The 22,237-nt window shown below is 36.6% G+C and overlaps 2 protein-coding genes across 3 annotated transcripts; one reads left to right on the top strand and one right to left on the bottom strand.

Annotated features, from left to right (window-relative positions):
* The first annotated feature begins 352 nt into the window (after positions 1-352).
* LOC311281870 (uncharacterized protein) lies at positions 353-5,135 on the top strand. Its single transcript, XM_084395204.1, has 5 exons — positions 353-943; positions 1,495-1,591; positions 4,020-4,173; positions 4,385-4,518; positions 4,615-5,135. Coding segments are annotated over exons 1-5 (711 nt in total). The 5' UTR covers positions 353-619; the 3' UTR covers positions 4,617-5,135.
* Positions 5,136-5,137: 2 nt separating this feature from the next.
* On the bottom strand, positions 5,138-20,841 carry LOC311281869 (leukemia inhibitory factor receptor-like). Of its 2 annotated transcripts, none has more exons than XM_084395202.1 (14): positions 20,640-20,841; positions 18,142-18,268; positions 12,745-12,920; positions 12,328-12,464; positions 12,210-12,243; positions 11,012-11,152; positions 10,844-10,920; positions 10,523-10,742; positions 10,167-10,298; positions 9,970-10,068; positions 8,777-8,920; positions 8,481-8,630; positions 6,505-6,589; positions 5,138-6,197 (listed from the first exon to the last, which is right to left on the bottom strand). In XM_084395202.1, the coding sequence occupies exons 1-14, from the start codon at positions 20,692-20,694 to the stop codon at positions 6,158-6,160; spliced, it is 1,617 nt and encodes a 538-aa protein (XP_084251328.1). In that variant the 5' UTR covers positions 20,695-20,841; the 3' UTR covers positions 5,138-6,157. The 2 variants fall into 2 exon arrangements, with proteins under 2 accessions (XP_084251328.1, XP_084251329.1); XM_084395203.1 differs by having other exon boundaries at positions 18,142-18,265.
* Positions 20,842-22,237: the final 1,396 nt, after the last annotated feature.

Below are 22,237 nucleotides of genomic sequence, written 5' to 3'. Positions count from 1 at the left end.
ATAAGGTAACTATAGGTTAATGTTAGATTTATGGGTAGGTTCAAGGTTAGTACCTAGTTATTGCAATTACTATAATAATAGTATGTACATGGGGAACAGGACTATAAAATAAAGTCCTACCCACTTAACTCCTAAAAGCTGCTGTTTGTGTGTGTTTGTGTGACCAAAAGGGCCATGGACACTCCGTGCTTGGCAAAAGTTCAGGAAACACTGAGTTGCTCCTGCACAGAGCCTCTTAAAAAATGTTACAAAAAAAAAGACCTAGCAGAGGTACCACGCTCTGCCAAGACACTCCCACGAACAGAGGAATGGAAACTGAAACACACTCTTTCAGTAAAAACAGGAGGGAGGAGACTTTTGGTTTTTCCCAGTATAACAGCGAGGATAACCTCTAGCTGATGTCACGTTGCAGCAAGCTGTGTGTTTGGAGTGCTGAGGAACTGGACGGCAGGTCCCATCATTGGGAGCAGAGCCACTCCCCTTTCCTGAGCTGAGCTTGGAGGGGAAACCCACGCTTTAAAAGTTTCATTTCACTTAGAAGAGAATCTTCGCTGGGCTCACACCAACCAGCTCACTCTTTACGGACATCTCCAACCTAAAAGCGACTGTGTGCCTCAGGATGGCAAACTCCAAATCTTCTCAGACTACTCGTAACATTGTGATCGCCTTGCTGGCCCTGTGGTCGATCATCTCGGTTATCATTATTGTGGTTTGGGCCACCTCACCTGACATGAAAGGAGCCAGTCAGTGTCGCAAGGAGATGCAAGCCCTAACGGAAAGGCATGAAGGGGCAAAAGTAGTGTGGACCAAAGACCGAAAAGCCCTTGAAGAGCTGGTGAGACAGGGATGGAGGAACCAGACTGCCCTGCAGAAGCAAATCGACCAGTACAAGGAGCAAATACAGATTCTGAATGTCTCTTTGAACGTCAGCATGCAAGAAAATGTGAGTTCATCTTCTTGTTTTGGTTTACAAGCTGTTTCTTCTAGCTTAAACCTACAATAACAGATCGCGGAGTTATAATGACATCCAGATATTATTTATTATGAAAAACAAACATGCCATTTAGTTTAATTTAGTGACATGAAACTGGTTTTGTTTTGCATAACAAGTCCCTACAGGAAATTGTGAACAGTTTAGGTCGAGTTAAATCTGAACAGTTATGCAAATATCTAACAAATCAAACCAATGAGGGACCAGGATATCAATCATAGCCCTTCCTGGAAAAATGTTCCTGATAATGTTCACATTGTCTCTGGGGTTATTATGTTTTTTCCAAAATTCTATTTAAGGGTGTTGTATTAAAAGAGGTTCTGTCTTGATTTTTTGTGGCTACGTTTTGTCAAATGCCGTTTTTGACCTTTGGAGGTTGTGGCGTTCACTCACACACCCGTGAGATCTGACGGCCACACCTTTATGTCTTAGTGCGAACCTCCACGGCCGAACCTCGCCCCGGTTATGGACTTGTGTTTAATTAACCTTCTGTTTCTCCTCAGGTCATTCTGAATGGAAGCATCATGATCTTGGAGAGCAAAGTTGAGGAATACAAACTCATCGAGGGAAACCTCACTGCAGAAGTCAGCCTGCAGAAAGGTAGGAAAATTCAAGTCAGAGTTTTCCCTCTCATCAGAGGAGCCATGAAAGGAGCGCTCTCTCCCTCTGACGATATTCTTAGATGAATTTTCCCATGTAACCATAGAAACTCGGAAGAGACAACAAATAGGCAGGACTTGTTTGTGACATGGAATTCTGTAGAGTGGCTGTTATAATAACATGAAGCGAGCTAACTAGCGGTATCATTCCTATAAAACTCTTCTATTTTTGGTCAGATTACTTTTTATGTATACACTGTGAACCTGAATAAGTTTTTATTTTGTACTGATACATTTTAATATTGAAATATCTGAGTAAGCTTATTCACACACAACTTAAAATGTAATCATGTAATCTCAACTTAAATATTTTTAGTCGTGGAAACTTACAGCTAATTAACGGCTAGCTTTAACCAGCTAATTCAATAAATACTACATTGGTAAATGGTAACACAATGCTTTGATAGCATAATTTTCTGAAAGAGTACAGCAATGTAAAACATTTAACATACACCGTTCTCAAACCAGGCTCATGCTCCACTTGACACCATGATGGTAGCCCCCCAAAAAACCCAACATAACAGAAACTAGCACAACAAAACATTAAACACTACTAAATCTCTCACTTAACATTAATCTGGCAATATATACTTTAGCATTTAGCATTTTATTGCTTTTAGCATTTCATTTTTGCATTTACTAAAACTACACTCGCTTTTGAGAGTCATGGCAAAGCATGCTGGGAAATAGAAATCCCAGCCCAGTTTCAGTTACATTGAAGTTAATCTAAATGAAAAGAAACAAGTTCATAAAACTAAAAACAATTCAACAATTCAACTTACTTAAAATGTGTAAGTGTTATTATAACAGCCTTCTTTTGTGAACTCTAAAGAAAAAGTAAGTTCTAAATACTCATAAAAGTTCATTTGACTGAACTAATTTATATAATTTGAGTTGGCACTACTCAAACCAATTCATTATTTTGAGTGCTAGGGTAGCATTTATGTATTATATTCACAGAAAACTTTGTCAAGTTCAATATAATTAAAAATGACACAGCTGTTTCTAAGGCTTGGGGTCAGTAAGATAAAAAAATAATATTTTGAAATATTATAAATAACTTTATAAATAACTTTTTCTACTTTAATATATTTTAAAATGTAATTTATTTCTGTGATGGCAAAGCTGAATTTTCAGCAGGAGTCTAAATTATTCGAAACATTCTGATTCGGTGCATTTCTAATTATTATTTCAATTTTTTTTTGATGAATAGAAAGTTTAAAAGAACAGAATTTATTTAAAACTAATTTTTTTTTTGGTGAAAATGTAAAAGTCTTTTGTTACGTTTGATCAATTAAATGAATCATTGCTGAATAAAAATAAAAATTTCTTTCAAACAAACAAAACCATTACTGGCCCCAAATGTTTGAATGGTAGTGTACATGTATTCTACAATACAGTTGTGTCAGGATAACAGAATTTAAAGGATTTTGCTGCTCCTTGTATCATTATTTTGTTATATTATTTGGTATATTATTGGTATATCATTATATCCAGCCTAAGCTGATTTGCAGGCTTTATCTGGTCTTCCAGCCAGGCCAGACTGATGTGTTGGGTGTTTTTTAGCTGGTTAGACTGGGAGACCAGTTGGCTGCCCAGTAAAACCAGCTAAAACCCTACTTGGCCTGACTCGGAGAACATCTAGACCAGATAAACCAGGGTGGGAAAACGTCTTAAACTAGTTAAGAACACCATAAACCAACTCAGACCATCTTAAGCTAGCTAAGATCAACTCAAACCAACTTGGACCATTACAAATTTGTTAACCAACTACGGTTGTTTTTTTCTCATCAGTCCTGTTTATCACAGTTAATATTGAGATTTTCAAATCCAGAATATTGTTTAATTTTTAAAGGATTTCCTGACCCACTAAACAACTGCAGGAAACGACTCCTGAATGCATGAGATATGAAAATAACAGGGCGAGAGAGACTGCACTGATAAAAATCACCCTGCTCGACCCTTTTACCCGCTTGATAAAGCGGTTATCTGAAAAAAGACTTTGGAAAACATTCTCCCAAAACAGGATAGGTGTGATGTCTAAAAACGTTTCACACCAAGGCCATATTTTAACACCAGCGTCAAATTTGAGACAAAGCAGCAAGCGAACAACTCCAGCCAGCTACAGTCCAAAATAGTGCTCTGACATCACCAAGGCCACTTTAAGAAACAAACTGATAAGTTACACCGTGCCTAGACGTTGCCTTATAAGCCAATGGACTTATTTTTTTTTCAAAGAATGTTTGGCATATTGTTTGAAGAGGAATGCTAACATTGTGAGAGGCTACTATTGGCATTACATAAAAGATTTGAGTACAAAACATTATGAGTTGTAATGTCTGAAGCGAGTTTTTCCATTATCATTTCAGACCAGATTGAAGACCTGAAGCACAATTTGACCCTGAAGGCCCAGGAGTTGGCATCTTGTGAAGCTTTACGCCTCGCTTCTGTACAGCTCCAAACTGCCGCAGAGAGACAGAAACAGGGCTGCGAGACCACCAAGCAATATTTACAGAAGCAACTGTAAGTCATACAGCATCTCTTCCATCGCTTCGAACTCCATTTCACCACTCTTGGAAGAGTTCTTGTTTTATTAAAGCATGTCTAAATCAGAATATAAAGCATGCAGTGTGAAAATACTTGCATTACTGCACATTTATTGGTGCTGATGAGATTAGACTACCGCATTTTGTTGCTGAAATGTTTTTCTTTTTCTTTTGTCATGTGATCACAGCACGAAGTGCAAAGACATGGACCACCAGGCTCATGAATATCATGTTGAACTCGATGACAACGGAGCCCAAGGAATCACCACAAGTAGTGTTACACTGGCCATGATTGTTTGCCTCAGTCTGCTTTTGGTACCATGTAAGTTTAACTGAGTCATATTCAGAATATTTCTGCTGTGTCTGTTGATAATGAAACCGCATGCTGTGTGTTAATGAGACTCTGGTTTATTCTCAGAGACGAGAGGAAGGCTGGATGATGGATTATTTGGGTACACGTTTTGGTGCAACACTGTTCTGAGGACACTGCTCAGGTGCACTTGTAACCCTGGACTTGAAGCACATTTAAATCTACATTTGGAATGCAAAGTGGCGATGCAAAATTGATGATAATTGATGTAATCAATGAAGGTATTTGTGTTGCAAAACGTTTTGGTGCCAAAAAATTATTGGTTGACAACATGGAAAATTGATTTACCTTATTCGACAAATGTATGCTGTACTTCATTAGTGGTAACTTTTTTTTTTGTTCTTTTTTATTAGGGAAAAATATAAAATAGATTTTACGGTCTAGATGTTTCAGATTTGTATTTATTTTTGTTTGGAGTAACCAGGCTTATATGCCAATGAGATATTGATGTTAAGAGCTATTTGGAAATTCAATCACACTGTTTTACCACTGTCTGTTTTTTTTAAAAGGAATTTACAAGGACTTTTTGAAAGCTACTTTTGAATAAATTTACAATGTTGACTCTTTAATATTGCCTTGATAAAAGACAGTCTTTATTGTGAGTAACATTTCCATCATCATTACTATGTCTGTCAACCTTTTCAACAAAAATCTGATGAAAGAGCTCCCAGAGCATGTTGACTAGAGAGCGAGGGAAAAAAACAAGAGAGAGACACACACAGAAGGACGACTTTCAAACAAACCATAACAAAAAAATCGACCTCCAAACTTAACCATGAAACTATGGTAACTTTGTATGAGACAACTGTCATTCAAATTAGAAATTAGACTTTTTAATAATAGAATTGTTTATTTAATTGTGATATAAAGATACAATTATAAAGTGAGTAATATTTGACTGTTCATGTGATCTCAGCATGTTGGCCTCCTTATTCTTGATTTATTTCACACTGGTTTTAGTTTTCTAGTTTTATGAATCATAACTTGAAAAAAAAAAACATGAAAATATAGAAAGAATAGCCTACTTTATACATGAATTTTGTAATTCAATGAAATGTAGGTTTGTTATGTAAAAATTCAAAATTATTTGTTGACCGGTACAGGGTATTTGTTACAGGTACAGGGTTTTAAAAATAAATTTTAAGGCTTTTAAGACTTTTTTAATACCTGCACAAATAAAATTAATACTGTATTGAGGGGAGAACAGTGTTTAGGATAACATCATAAACCATAAAATGACTGTAAAAATGACTATTTACTTTACAGTTCATACAAGTTTTGACAAAAATAAGTTTTATAAAAAATATATATAAATATGATTTATAAAAAACTCACATTTAAGCCATTTTTAAGAGAAGGTATGAGTCAAAATTAGAAACTATACATTTTCATTTAAAATATGGCTATTTCTAATATTCAAGATACCTTATCATTCTACATTTTTTGAAAGCACATTAGCTTCTTATCAATCCACCAGTTAACCTTTACAACACTGCTTATAAGCCGTGTAAAAAAATGGTCGATCTTCGCATTGGTCTGAACAAATAAAAAGGTGCTGAATGAAAATGCAAATTTAATCTCTGGATGGATCTTATGGAGCAGCAGAAATATATCGGTATCTCCGGTTACCTCTGTAAACAAAGCAGCGAGATTATAAATTGTAATATTTTGAGAATAAAGTCAAAGTCATAGTAGGCTATTACGACGAGAATAAAGTTGTAATATTTTGAGAATAAAGTCAAAATTACAAGTAAAGTGTCGATACAATATGTGATTCAAATTCAATGTGATTACAAAAAAAGTAAATAATGTCAGTTTTTTCTCCCGAAACCACGAACTTGGTTTTGCTAGCTATGCTCTACCAATAAAGCAACAGGTTATGTACAATAACACAATAACATATCTTGGTGATCAGTCAGTTCATCTGTGATAGCTCACCTCCTGACAGCAACAGAGAAGATTATAGTACACAAGAGGACAACCGCTAAGACGCTCAGGATGGTCTGGTCCTGCCATGATAAGCCTGAATGAAAGGGCAGAACACATTTGCTGTTGGCGGGTATATTCTCACACCTCATTGTGTTTACTTCACAAAAAAGCAGATAAAGGTTTCTACGGAGCCCCTAAGGGACATGGTGATGAAAAAAATTTGGGATGGGATTTTTCAAATATTTTGCGTTCTCTCGCAAAACTTTTGCGTTCCCCCAAGACACTTGCGTTCCCTCGCAAAACTTTTGCGTTCCCTCACAAAACTTGCTTCTCTCACAAAACTTTTGTGTTCTCTTGCAAAACCTGTCATGAGCTCAGACAAACACTTCCTGTTTAATGTCCCACTGGTAGTGTTTCAGACAGCTCCGAACGTTAACAATGGAGCGGTTTATAGAATTTGAACATGGACTCAAATATAAAGAAATGCGGTTAGTGCTTAACTCCTTGAGTTCAGTAAAGTTAGCAATATATTCACAGATTCTAACTTCCTGGATCAATAACTCATGAGCTAAACGTTGTTAAAACACAAATGACACCTATTTCCAATCACACAGACAAGGAGCTACAACCCAATTTTCCTCAAAATGAAGTTTCATGTAACAAAGTTCGGGAGGAGCACGTTCAGGTAATCAACCAATCAGCACAAGAGGAAGCTGGTATAAATAAAGCCTTTCCTCACCTTCTGTCTCACGACAAGTTTCTCAGCATCCCTCCACCACCCCATCACCTCACACTCGGCTGGGTCTACCCCAGTATAAGGGGGGAGTACTCTGGGTTCGGGCCAAATTCCGAGCTCGGAGCCCTCCCCTGGACAGCAAGCCAAATACGCATAAATACTACATCAGATTCCATGTACGTGCGAACTCGTGAAACGAGCTTTAAAATATAAACTGGTCTCTGTGAGCAGCAGGCTGAGAGACAAGTCCGAAGGGAAGGTCTGCAAAGTGCAAAACCCTTTAGCAAATTTTATATTATGAATATTGAAAATATTCAATAACTTCACTGTTACACACTGTACGGTCACCAAATTCAGTTCACACATGACTGCTCTCCTGCTGGTTATACTACAACACTTGCATAATTTTTTATGATTATTTATTATGAAACAAAATCAATAACTTCACTGTTATTAGGAAAAAATATTCAATAACTTCACACTGTTATACAGTGTAATGCCATCAAGTTCAGTAAGTAATTATCATGAAAATCTATGGTTGTAACTGGTATGTTAGTGCGGCCTACTTATTTTGTATGTGCTGTTACTTTCTAAACTAAGTGTTGTAGTAAACCAGCAGGAGAGCAGTGATGTGTAAACTGAATTTGGTGTGTAAAGGACCTTGCACACTGAGTCCGAAATTTTTCGTCATTCGGTGGAAATTAAATGAACGTATTTATTTTTTAATGTGCGAAAATTGCGGACGAGAATTTCGGACTCAGTGTGCAAGGACCTTTACAATGAAGTTATTGAATATTTTTCATAATATAAAATGTGCAAAAGTACATTTTATCAAACTAAGTGTTGTAGTATGACCAGTAGGAGACTATTGATGTGTAAACTGAATTTGGTGACACTACAGTGTGTAACATTGAAGTTATCGACTATTTTTTGTAGTAACGCTTTTCGGGGTTTTGCACTTTGCAGACGGTCCCTTCGGAATTGTCTCTCAGCCGCCTGCTCATAGAGATCAATTTATATTATGAAGCTTGTTTTGAGGAAAATTGGTTGTAGCTCACAACAGGTTTTGCGAGACAACGCAAATATCTTTGCGAGGGAAAGCAAAGTTTCTCCGGGGAACACAAAAGTTTTGCGAGATATATATATTTTTTCTCATCCCACATTTTTTCCATGTCCACTTCCCTTTAGGGGGTCAGTAGGTGTCAGTTCTGCATAATCATTTCTCATTCTGAAATGACTGTTTTAGTACCCATTTCTTCTGAGTGTGTTTCAAAGTTCACCGCTGAGTTCGGCCCTTTACCAGCCATTGTTTCTCCGGCTATAGAAACGGTGTAAGAGGCCCCTGGGTGGAGGTTCTTGATCTTGAAGCTGGTTTCATTTGCTTGGACTTTATGGAGTGCTGAAGCAAGAGGAACGGTGTTATAAACAATTTGTTTATAATAGATTATTTTGTTGGCTATACCAGTAAAAACTTGTATCTGCAGTTGTGACTTAAAGGTTTCATAGCAAATAGATGATCAGTAAAACTACAAACTTTCGCCTTACTCGTGTTTCCCTGTCTTGAAATCCAAATGAGATAATGCAGTAGAAATCCTCGCTGCTCCGCCACGGGAATGGAAAGCCAACTCACCACAGCTGATTCATGTGTCACGTTAGAAATATTCACATTCCCAGGACCTTTAATAGGTGCTGAAACAAAGTAAACAATTACATTGTGAAAACTAGAGATCATTCTGGATTATATCTTATATTGTGGTCTTCGTGTTTCATTAACCTAAATAGACTAAACAAGGGATGCATGACATATCAGTACCATTTCGGTTATTTACGGAGCCCCTGAAGGGACATGGTGATGAAAAAAAATATGAGATTGGAGGGAAAATTATGTCAGCGCTTTTGCGCTCTCTCACAAATGTTTTGAGTTCCCACAAGAAACTTTGCAATCACTCGCAAAATGTTTGCGTTCCCTCAAGAATCTTTACGTTTGCTCATAAATCTTTTGCTTTTCCTCGAGAAACTTTGCGTTCGCAAACAAACAAACGTTTTGTGAGTGAACGCAAAGATTCTCAAGGGAACACAAAATGAGCGAATGCAAAAGCATTGAAATATAATTTTCACTCTTATCTCATAATTTTTCCATCACCATGTCCCTTTGGGGCAGAGTTCCTCAAATCTGATCCTGGAGGGCCACTGCCCTGCAGAGTTTAGTTCTAACCCTAATCAAACACACCTGAACAAGCTAGTCAAGGTCTTCAGAGTTACTGGAAAATTGCAGGTAAGTGAGAACGATCATGGTTTGAGCTAAACTCTGCAGGACAGTAGAAAATCCTGGGCTGGATTAGAGGAACCCTGCTTTAGGGGTCTGTATATTGGCCGATATAAGATATTTGGTTTTTAATTTATAAAGTATATACAGTATAATATTGTCCGATATTGGATATTTAATAGTGCAACTTCCCAAAATTTTACATTTAGCCGTCATCTAACAAATACTTAATCTTGAAAACACTAATAATTTAACAGCACATTGCTGAATATAAATCTCAAAATACTGTACATTACAATGATTTACTTGAACCATTTACTGATTTAATATTTTAGGGTTTTATTTCAAGAATTTATTTAGCCAAAATAGTATGAAATTTTAATATTGGCCATTTATTGGTCAAAACATAAAAAGTTATCCGCTTATCGATAACAGACAGAACCTTATCGCCACATTCTAAGTCTGAACGTACCTCCCTGTTCTGAGTAAAAAGGACACATATCAACAGTTTGAGGATGTTTCTTTCTCATGGTGTGAAGAAAGTAATAATGACGTACAAACTTCTCCACCCCTGTAATTAAAACCAGAGACACGAATTAGCATACACAGCACATGTTAATATGACACATGAACATAGTGCTCTACATTGGATGAATGATTTATCTCTACCTTTTTCAATATGCTTGAACGATTTATTGCCTGAGCTGTTTACTGTACTTGTTCGGTTCTCACCGTCTTCCAGCCTGTACCATTCTAAGCAGGTTTTATCATCCTGTTTGATATTAGAGGGCTTGTCACAATCTGAAAAGTAAAAAAAAAGTTTCCATTGTAGTTTGTTGTTTTTTTCCCAAATTTTTGTTACATGAGTAATTTATGACTTAACACTTTAGGACCCCCTTCACCAAAAAAACACACACTTTTCACTTCCTTCCTGCTGTAAGCGCACACACTCAGATATTCATTCACATACAGTACATGAAAACCCAAGCTAACACACTCACAGTTCACACTTGCAGCACACTTACTGCTCAGATGTTTCACAGCGGGAATGATGATCTCCAGTGGAGGTGAACTTCCAACCTTGTTTGTTGCAATAATGGAAATCCTGGCCTCTGAATATGTTATTGAGGTTTTATAGGTTCGATCCAAAGTTGTCTTTTCCTTTCTCTTGGGTTTTTCACAAGCCCAAACACTGACGCTCAGCTTGTACCATACACCCCCAACAGACTCTTCAGCAGATGGTTCCTAAAGAAAATCACATCGGAGCATCATTCAAATCAAATTTCATTCATCTTACACCAACAAACAGAAACATTTCTGATGTCCAATGTTCTTCTTATACTTACATCCCAGGTGAGAATAATATGCCTGGTCCCACTCGTCCTTTTTTCTACAATTTGGTGTACAAGAGGGAGGCTGATTTCTGCAGAGAGGTGTTACATTTGTTAACCAAATATTTTCATATGCTTTCACTTATTACAAACATTAATTGACAGATACAGCTGAAATCGAACCTAAGGGAACATCCACCACTGGGCTCCAGTCACTCCAGAGAGTTTGTAGTGAGTCTTTACATAGATGTGGCTGCAGTTTGGCCTGCCGTCTCAGTTGAATCTGGTAGATCGTCTGTTTCTGTAGATGTAGCTCGTAGGAATCTATAGACATTCATCTCAGTCAGTTTTTATGTTTTGGACACTAATCATTTAAAGGGGTCATACATAATCATGAATTTTTTTCCCACACCAATAACAATGTATTTAGTATAACTAAAAGTAATTTTCCAACATTTCTATGACCATTAGAGCCGTTGTTTGCTGCTGTACCTTTAAGAATGCATGTAAACATCCTCAATGTATTTGTCAAATTGTTAAAGACTCAAAGGATCAGAGACTGCAGAGTAGAAGGTGCTACACAAGTCCACCTTTGACAAACTTTTCCCACATTTTACTGTTTAACTTTTTATGAGCTGTGTTTGGAATAGTGTACAGTGCTGCCATATTATTTTTAATACCATTATTTAGTGTGCACATAGTACGCACATTTTCTGCCTGCACATCTCTATAGCCTATTACATACTGTATATGCCAAAATATACAGTATGTACAGTACAGCAGTGCATGATCCAATGTATTCCTTAATCCAATGCACTTGACTTGACCTTTAGTTAAATCATAAGAAAATAAGCTCTACTATAAAAAATAGTATTTGCTAATAATAGCGAAGCTGTAAGTTTAACTGCTTCAAGAACAGCAACGTTACTACCTCGCAGCTGAGAAATGTCATGTAGCTTTTCAATCGCAAAACAATTTTACTGCTAAAGTATCAGGGCAGTTAACTAAAAGAGTTATATCTCTTTGCTTGGTCAATGTCTTTGTGGATTTTGGTTCTTTTGCTGCTGTAGGCTGTAAGGACCTTTGAAATAACTTAATAACTCAACGAAGTCCAATTGAGCTGTAATGCGGTCAAGGCCTGTATGGAACTACTTTACCTGTGCATTTACTGGAAAATAATTGCACACTTATGATGTTCATCAACCAATCAGAATCAAGCATTCAACAGCCCTATTAACAACATTAAAACTTGAGTTCTGAAAATTACAGAATGTTTTCAGAGTACACTGAATTAACTTTTTTTTATAAATGCAAGGACAATTCAATGTATCATTCAGACGACATTATTTCTGCACTTTATAAACAGAGTAAGGAGTCTAACCTTGGATAGTGCTGTCCTCAGTTTCAAATGTCGCCTATAATTGCAGAACACATCATGTTAACAAAATAACAGATTCACTTCAAGATATGAAAATATCAGATTTTCTGAAATGTCTTACATTCTGCCATTCAGACCCTCTCTCCCTCCATCTGATCTCATATTTAACACTTTTGTTATCCTTTGGTTTGTCCAGTTTGAGAGACAGGATTCCAGCTGACCTTTTCATTTTGGTAATCTGAGGTGCACTGTATTTGACTGTTGACAACATGAGAGTGACACATTAGGGGCGACATGCATGCAAAATGTTATGCTGATAATATAATTAATTATTTACTATTAAATTTATAATATATAATGTAACTAATTATTAAAAAAAAATATTAATTAACTATAAATTTACATAATAATATAATATAATATGCCATATGTACCATTTAATATACCAATTTATTAGAAACATGCAACGACTTTAAGATCCCACCATAAAACTGTAAGAAAATAGCAGTTTGAATAGATCTCTTAGATTGGTTCTTACCCAAGCATTCAAAGATGACTGAGATTTTGCTAGAATTGCAGGTGAGATTGTCCACTTGTGTTTGTACCCATATGTCCATCTTTCTTGTTGTGATTCCTAGTTCCTCCAAGGGAATAGATCTCTCTGAATGATTGCCAGAGTTCGCACACATAATAAAAAAATTCTTTTCACTGTCCCTGTGCACACCAGGAATTAAGAGTTAGATTCATGCAGACTGACATACATAATCAAGCCTCTGTATCTGTTATTTAGTATAGTATAGCAATAATAGACACATTGTGGCAACTCAATTTAATCTGTTCATCATATAAAGCAATCGAGTCTCTTCAGAAAATTTGGACTAAACCGCTCGATTCATGTGGATTAGTTTTATAATCTCTTCAACTTTTTAAAGTGTAAAAGTAATTGCATAGACTATCAATGGAGGGACAGAAATCTCTCAAATTTATCAGTTTATTTATTTATCTCTTATCTCTACAAAAGTCTTACGGGTTTGGAACAGTGTGAGGGTGAGTAATTGTTGGCCATTTTTGGGTGAACTAACCCTTTAACTTTCAAAAATATTCTCACCCTAAGAAATATTCAGTTTGACAAAGGATAGTTTGACAACTATAGCCCCGGTCTCCCCAGTACTGATTTGTTTCCCAATATGTGGCACATTCTTTAACTCTGAGGTTTACGTAACTGTTTCATAACTATAAACTATTTATTATTTACATTTTGCCTGTCTGACAAATTATTTGCCGCCATGGTTTCAATACCACTGCTATGGCGACGATATTCAGATATATACTGCTTGCCGACCGGACTCTATTCACCAGACATTACTATCATCATGTGTTAATGAATTAAAGACATGGCTAAACTGCAATTTTCTCAGTTTGAATCTGACTAAAACAGAAATCTTAATTACTGGCCCACCATCTCTAACAAAAAATATAACTACTCCCACACTACATACAAGCTACATCAATTATTTGTCTGCCACTGTCAAAAACTTGGGTATCACTCTTGACCCTTCACTGACCTTCGACGCTTATTAGTCAACTCTGTAAAGTTGCATTTTTTCAACTCCGCCGTATTGCCAAACTCTGCTATGTCAGCCCAAAAGACGCTGAATTGCTGGTGCGTGCGTTTATCACATCTCGCCTTGACTACTGTAATGTTCAAATCCCATGAAATGGCTGAAAGCGGCCCTCTTTTGCATACAACCTCACAAAATCGGGTGTGCGCATGCGTCACGTGATCCTAAAGAAGCTTGGAAACTTTTATAGATGTCGGGCCATTTGTGAATTTAACTGTTATAAAGGTGAAAAATGCTCTATTGTCCTATGCAAAATGACAATTAAATGCTCTGCGCAGAACTTCACCAAATTAGCTGAGCATGTGCGCCATATTATTCTAAAGAAGTGTGCAAACTTTTACGGAGATCCAGCCATCAGTAGAGGTATTACAGTTTAAAAGGTAAAAAAAACACACACACCAAAAAACACCACATTTCCATGATAACTGAGCTGAAAATGTAAAAAGCAACCCTTTTCCTCTCTGAGGTACATGTTAAAAGGCTTGATAAAGATTTTGTAACCAGCAAGCGCAAAGTGATAAGACCGTATAGTTTTTTTTTTTTTTTAGGCCCTTTTTATTAGGGGTTCAAGCGCGTAGTGCTGAAACCCTATTGTTATTGTTAATTTTCCCATGATGCAGCATTCTCCATCTAAAACTGATCGGGCAGACCGAACTGTAAGTCGTAGAGACTTGAAACTTTGAGGGCTGGTAGTAGGCTACTTACCCCGCCTACAACGTCACCAAAGGCGTGCCCCGAACGACCTGACGGGGGCGCTACAGCGGTCATAACTCCTAAACCGTTAGGCCAGGGTTCACCAATCTCGGTCCTGGAGGGCCGCTGTCCTGCAGAGTTTAGCTCCAACCCCAATTAAACACACCTGAACCAGCTAATCAAGGTCTCACTAGGCATACTAGAAACTTTCAAACAGGTGTGTTAGAGCTGGTTGGAGCTAAACTCTGCAGGACAGCGGCCCTCCAGGACCGAGATTGGTGAACCCTGCGTTAGGCGTAGGCTCAAGTGTTGTTGGAATCCTTGACTCAAGGCGGACAAAATGCATGCCTTGAGATTTTTTGAAAAACCTACTTCTGCAAACTATTCCTAGGTTTTTGGCCTGACTGGAACCAAACCACTGCAGAAATATTCTCTGGAGAGTGACTGTGATCAGTAATCATCAAAAAAAATTGACATTTCAATTCACGGTCGCTAAGGGGAACCAAAATGTTCGATGTGACCGGGGCCACTTTTACTAAAACGGCTATAACTTGTGAACAGAAAGAGATATTTTCGCTAAACTCGGAACACATGTTTATGAGCTCAGTCTGAGGACACATGAAATAAAATCTCGACGACTGGCCTCTTGGTGGCGCTATAACAAGGAACAAAATCATGAAAATGGCCACACACACACAACCGTTAGTCCGATGAAAATTGGCATGCAGTGTCTTTGTCCAGGGTGCCATGATAGTCTATGAGAACATTGGCGTATCTAAAAAAACTCAGCATGTGTCATCGGCACAATGCCCTGAAGGAGTCTGAGAAGTTTCAAGCCAGCGTTTCCTTTCGAATTCCACTGAATCCTTGCCGAGTCCAACGATACCAAACATGCCAGGTTTCGCCTTATGGTTTGTGTAACGTTGTCATTTAGCGCTTAAAAAAACTTGCGATTATCTTCGAAACCATTAGTCCGATCGAGACAAAACCACCACAGGAAATTTGAAAATAGCTAAACAATAACGCCCAAATATCAAAATTATGATAGGAACTGACAAAAAAATCCAGTCAATGTCAAGTGACTAAACTTCAAAACGAAATGAGATATTTACAACAAATTTGACACACATACAGTATGAATGGGCACACTTTGAGGACACATAATAAAAGTGGTGGAGATCAGGCAAGACATGGTGCTATAACCTATAACTGTCAAAAAAACTTAAAAAAACATATTTTTCCTTAGTAAACTGCCTGTATTGGCTGTAAATGGTCTTCTCCATCTATGATCTAAGTGTATTTGTTTATTTGGATTACCATTAGCCACTACATAGTGACTACTCTTCCTGGGGTCCCAACAAGTAAAAAATAAAAAACTACATTTAATCAACATCAATAAAAAGTCAAGTCAATGAAACATACTAACCCAACATTCATTCTTTCCAACATTCAACAATTTACTATAAATTGTGGTATTAAATGTTCCTTTAAATAATTTAAAAAATATATTTTTTCTTGATATCAATGGTAAATCTTTTTCTATATTTTCATTCCTCTATATATTACAGTCTATAAATAAAATAGGAAATAAAAAACATCCCTTTTATGCATGCCTGGTGTTACTATACAAAAGTTGAGAATACAGGACATTAGGAACTCTAGACACAGAAATATTTCTTATAAAACAAAGCAGAGAGACAATCCTTCACCAGTGCATTCTTATTATATTAGCCCTTCTATTACAGTTTAAAGTGAGTCGTGTCGCTCTGTTCTGGACTAATTGTAATTTTTGAATTAGTTACATTTTTTGTCATTACTTGATGCACTCGACCACACCACTGGGCAATAATCTAAGCAAGAACCATTGTTTGCACAATTTTAGAAATACAGTGTTGTGGTAAAAAGTTTCACATCTCTTAATAACTGACAAACCTCTTCCCATACCTGTTACCATCTGTTTTGACCACTTCAGCCTACTGTCTAATATAACTCCAAGAAGTCTTATTTCCTCTACCTGTTCAATAGGCACACTCTTTACAGACAAATTTAACTTTTGATGCAATTTAATGCAAACACAATGCTTTTTTTTATTTTTATCAAGTTTAGAACCAACTTATTATTCCGTACTTACTTTATGACCAATTGTATTTCCTCATCCAAAGCAGTAGACAACTGCTTAATTGATGTTGCAGGTAAATATAATGTTTTATCATCTGCATACATGACTGTCCATGCACACTTTAAAACAAGAGGAAGATCACTGGTCTTAAACAACTTCCTTGAGGCACACCACATTGCAACTCTTTCACATCTAAATAACTTCCATTATAAAATACACATTGTCCCATTAGACAGTTAACTTTTAAACCAATGAACAGTATGAGAAGTAAATTTGTAACATTTCAGTTTATCCAGCAATAATTTATGATCCGTTACTTTCATCAATCTGTGCTCTCTCAATATAAATGCTGAAAATTAGAGAGTAAATTATTCTCCTTAAAGAATAATTGAATTTTCTCACAAGCTATCATTTTCAATACTTTGCTAAGAACTGGTAGCAAACTTATTGGTCGACTATTATGACCATTAAAACCCAGTGCTGCATTTTTCTGTAGATGAATAACCTTTGCATCTTTCCAAGCTAAAGGAAAAATACCTTTTTCAGTACTGATATTAAAGATGTGGCAAACTGGTTCAGCCAAACAACATTTCTTCTTAAAATAATTTCCAATTTCATATGGTTTAAGAAATAGTAAAAAATGAGTCACCTGTATCAATAAAAGAAGGAATTTGACTTGATTTCCTATCCATTATTTCATTGAGTGTACTCCACATTTTTACAATCATATTCACTTATTTTAATTTTGTAAAACATTATTTTCTTTTTCCTATTAATTTTAGTTACTTGATTTTCTTAATTTGCAATAGACGTCCCAATCCTCCTTGTTCCCAGTCCTGTTTGCTGTACCCTTTGCCACATTTGTCTCAAACAGTTTTTCAACTCATTAACAATCCATATGGTGCCCTAACATTCTTCACTGTACATTTTTTTCATATGTGTGTGTTTGTCCAAAGGGTAAAATATTTTTTTTACCAAAAGGGTAAAATAATCTTTCAAATCTTTCAATGTCTTCAATGTCAAATCTTTCAATGCTGCATTATCAGGATGAACTTCCTTATAAACATCACTCCAAATTTACGTCTGTACAAAATTATTCTGGACTGAATCTCTTATATGATCTTTTATAAATTACTCTTGGTTTCCAAAGTTTCCTAAGTGTTTATATGCTTGCTAAATAAAACGTAATATCTTTTTACGCATGTGTGCCTTAAACGCTTGAACCCCGATAAATGCTGCTTGCAGCTTTAATTTGTTTCTGTATTGTTTCTGTTTGTATTCCAATTGCAATGCGATATGCAACTGCAATCACTTATTTCTTGGATTGGGATTTCTTATTTCTTCAAATGTCTATTGTCCATTTATGTATGAACTGATTGTTTGTTTTTTACTGTTATTGTGAAGTGTCCTTGAGCTTGGGAAAGGCGCTATATAAATGAAACATTATTATAAAGACAATGAGATTTGTTCGTGTTACTTTCAATGTGTTGTTTGTACTCACCATATAAAAAGAGTGTGTGTCTGATCCTCCTTAAGGTTTCTCTTATCCCATTTACAAATAAAGTCCTCTTCTGGCAAAGTTGAATTTTTGTAACACCATGGACTAGTTGTAGGTATACATCCTGCTGCTTAAAAACATTTACATCATGGAAAAACAAAATCTGTAAGTTTGAATGTTGTACCTCACCTGAACCCAAAGAAGTTTCTTAAAGATGTTCACCAAAGCTGCATTTATTTGATCAAAAATACAGTAAAAACAGTAATATTGTGAAATACTTTTACAATTGAAACATATTTTATTCTATTTTAATGTTGAAATAATATTAGCCTAATATTACTTCAAAATTAAAATAGTCAAGGATGCATTAAATCGATCAAGAGTGACAGTAAAGACATTTACAATGTTATAAAAAATGTCGGTAACAGTTTAGTTTGGGGTCCAATTCTCAATATTAGTTGCTCATTATCATGCATATTACAAGGATATTGGCTGTTTATTAGAACTTATAAAGTACATATTAATGCCTTATTCTGCATGACCTTATTCTACATTCCTTAATCCTACCCAATGCCTAAATGTGACAACTACCTTACTAAATATTAATAAGCAGTGATTAGGCAAAATGAATACGCAAAAGTCGTAGTTAATAGTTAATAGTGAGAATTGGATCCTAATAAAAAAAAAGTGTGACCAAAATCATCAAACAATCCTGAAAATAAATCACAATTTTCGGAGCTGAGTCAATACAGACAAGTCCTGAGTCAATACAGACAAGTCCTGAGTCAATACAGACAAGTCCTGAGTCAATACAGACAAGTCCTGAGTCAATACAGACAAGTCCTGAGTCAATACAGACAAGTCTTGAGTCAAATCCTGAGTCAATACAGACAAGTCCTGAGTCAAGTCTCGAGTCAAGACAGGCACAAGTTGCATGTCCTCAACCTTAAGCTTTAAGTCCTATAAGCAAGTCATAAGTGCTCTTACTAAATTGTTTGCTAGTAGGCTAATTTGTATTTAAAGAAGTGGTATAATGCCCTTTTCACAAGATGTAAAATAAGTCTTTGATGTCCCCAGAGTGTGTATGTGACATTTTATAGCTCAAAATACCCAACAGATATTTTTATATAGTATGTAAAAAAAATCACTTTTTGAGGGTGAGCAAAAACGCACCATTTTGTGTCTGTTCCTTTAAATGCAAATGAGCTGCTGCTCCCGGCACAGAGGGCTTCAAGAGCTCCTGTGTGTTAGCAGCTTCGATTACCTCACACAGACATGCACTGAAAATTTCAAAAACTTTTAGCCTTTTATGTTCAAACCGAAGTCTGACAATGATGGAGAGACTCAAAAAGAAGTGACATGTAGAAGCAACAGGACATTTCTGAATGGTTAGGTGATGAATTTATATAGCTTATGTGTAGTTATCGTCTAGTCATTGATTAGCATATTCTGTCTTGATAATCTATAAATCGTGTACAGGGGGCGGGGTTTATGTAAATTCTAGGGTCTGTGATGTCACTAACCCGGGAGGAAGCTTGTGTAGTCTCTACCAGCCGTTTGTTGTAGTCCTTAAAAAGGAATTTCTTAAAAAGCAAATATCTCCCTTTGCTTTGAACTTTGAGCGTTGTAACTTTGCACATGTTGTTTACGCTAACTAAAGTTAAAAAAGTGAAATCATAATCAACCACCCATTTAAATGTCGGAAACATTAAATTAACATTATGTGGCTGACTTAGTGCCAGCCAAAGCGCGAAAGCAGTGCTAATCATACAAGTGTGATCATCATACCTTTCAGTGGCCAGGTTATAGAGTCTGGGAAACTATGTCATTATGCATTGGATTCAGGGTAGTCACTGCTATGTTTTATGACACGCTCAGGAGCATACAATGATAACAAATACAAATCACTAGAGAAAAAATGCCTGTATTTACGTTAATACTTTTTAAGTAATTAAAATTAGCCTACACTCTGATCTTTGGTTTGAGAAAGTAGGCCATAAATACACTCCAAGTCACAGGGCTCAAGACCGAGTCTCGAGTCATTGGTGTCAAAGTCTAGCTAAGTCAAGTCTCAAATCTTCTTTGATTATGTCGAGTCGCAACTTCACAAGTCATCAAATTTGAGACTCGAATCCAAGTAAAGTCACAAACATTTGACTACATACAAAGTTATCTATTTACATTTCAATAAGTATTTGACTTTTTAAATCAGATGGATGTAATAATAGTCTGGTAAAAACAACACCAAAAAAGAGCAGTTCCTTTAATTTGTTTACATCCCGTGGTTTTATAGTTTTTTTCATGGTGGTTTAGTCAAATGGTGCAATGGGTCACAGCTCTGATAAATTACACCATCACAATCTTCTGAAATCTATATTGCTACTTCCGTAAAGTATATCAAGCTGATCTAAATTTCATCTTCCTCTGTCTGCGGTGTTGTGTATGTGCTGTTCGTACTGATAACATCAGCCATGACAGACAAAAATTAGTGGCAAACATACCTTCAGTCAGACTGACAGAAACAACAAGCAACAGCACAGCCACTCTAATCCCCATTCTTGTGTTTGGAAAGGTCCTTACTCGGAAATGGTGAATACACGGGCAGTTCAAGATGATCTTTGTACCCAGAGTTAACAATTATTGTGTTGGAAATCATCTACTATATAGACACATGAGGGGCTAGTCTTTGTCTACTTGTGTGTCTTTCTGGGGCAGAAATGATCGAGAGGCTACTCGTCATCACCACAAACCACAACACGAGAGCAGCAGGGGAAGCTCATCTCACTTCATGAGAAAAAGCAGGTTTGGTTTCCTGCTACACTCGTTTTTTGCCTTCACTTTAAAAAACGTGAACGTGAGACGGAGATGCTATGAAAACATAAACCTAATTGTACAAACCTATTGAGATCGCTTTTCAACAAAATCATCACTAACCCGGCGTCTGTTCAGTTCAGTTCAGTTCAAGTTTATTGTCATATGCATATTCGTACAGAGTACCACAGCAATGAAATACAATGTGCCTTAGCACTCTCTCAGCACCAGTCGCGGTAGAATAAAAATAAAATTAAAACATCCGCTCAAACCTCAACCCTCCTTCCTCTTGCACTATCGTTCAGTAGCATTACAACCTGTGGGTAAAAACTGTCCCTAAAATGTGATGTACGCGTTGGGATGCTCTGCAAACGTCTCCCTGATGGGAGTTGGGAGAAGAGACTATGTGCCGGATGACTAACATCCTGTATAATACCCAGTGCCTTCCCAGTGCTGCGTTTCCAATAAATGTCCTGGAGTGATTCCAGTGGAACCCCAATAATTTTTGATGCAGTTTTAACCACCTTTGTCAGAAGATTCAATTCACTTGAAGTAGCCCTGCCAAACCACACTGTAATATTACCTGTCAATATACACTCAATTGTACAGCGGTATTTTTTTTTTTAAATGTTAAGTGACATACCATATTTCTTAAGACACCTCAAGAAGTAAAGCCTCTGGTGTGCCTTCTTAATGGCACAGGTGATATGGAAAGATCATGAAAGGGAGTCTGAAATATGAATGCCTAAAAACCTAAAAGTATTAACAATTTCAACTGCAGAGTTATTAATGTAGACAGGTGTATGTGTGGGTTTATTTCTTCTAAAATCTATGATGACCTCTTTAGTTTTCCCCACATTCAGGGCCAGATTATTGCTTCGGCACCACATGATCAAATTACTCACCTCATCCCTATAGGCAGTTACATTATTGCTGTCAATGAGTCCTACCACAGTAGTATCGTCTGCAAATTTCACAATACTATTTGTGGGATATTTTGCAATACAGTCATAGGTATACAGACAATATAATAGAGGACTAAGACAACAACCTTGAGGTGCTCCGGTATGTAACAGTATGGGCTGAGTATGTAGTGCCTACTCTAACTGTCTGAGGACCGCCTGTTAGAAAGTCCTGTATCCACCTGCAGATGGAAGTACAGAGGCCCAGGTCTAACAGCTTAGATATTAAAATGGAAGGTCTGATGGTATTGAAGGCACTGCTATAATCAACAAACAGCATCCTGACATACGTATCCCTACCTCTAGATGTTGAAGTGCAGTATGTA

The sequence above is a fragment of the Rutilus rutilus genome (genome assembly GCF_951802725.1).
Source record: "Rutilus rutilus genome assembly, chromosome: 22".
Lineage (NCBI taxonomy): Eukaryota > Metazoa > Chordata > Actinopteri > Cypriniformes > Leuciscidae > Rutilus > Rutilus rutilus.
This window is presented reverse-complemented; position numbering and strand designations above follow the sequence as displayed.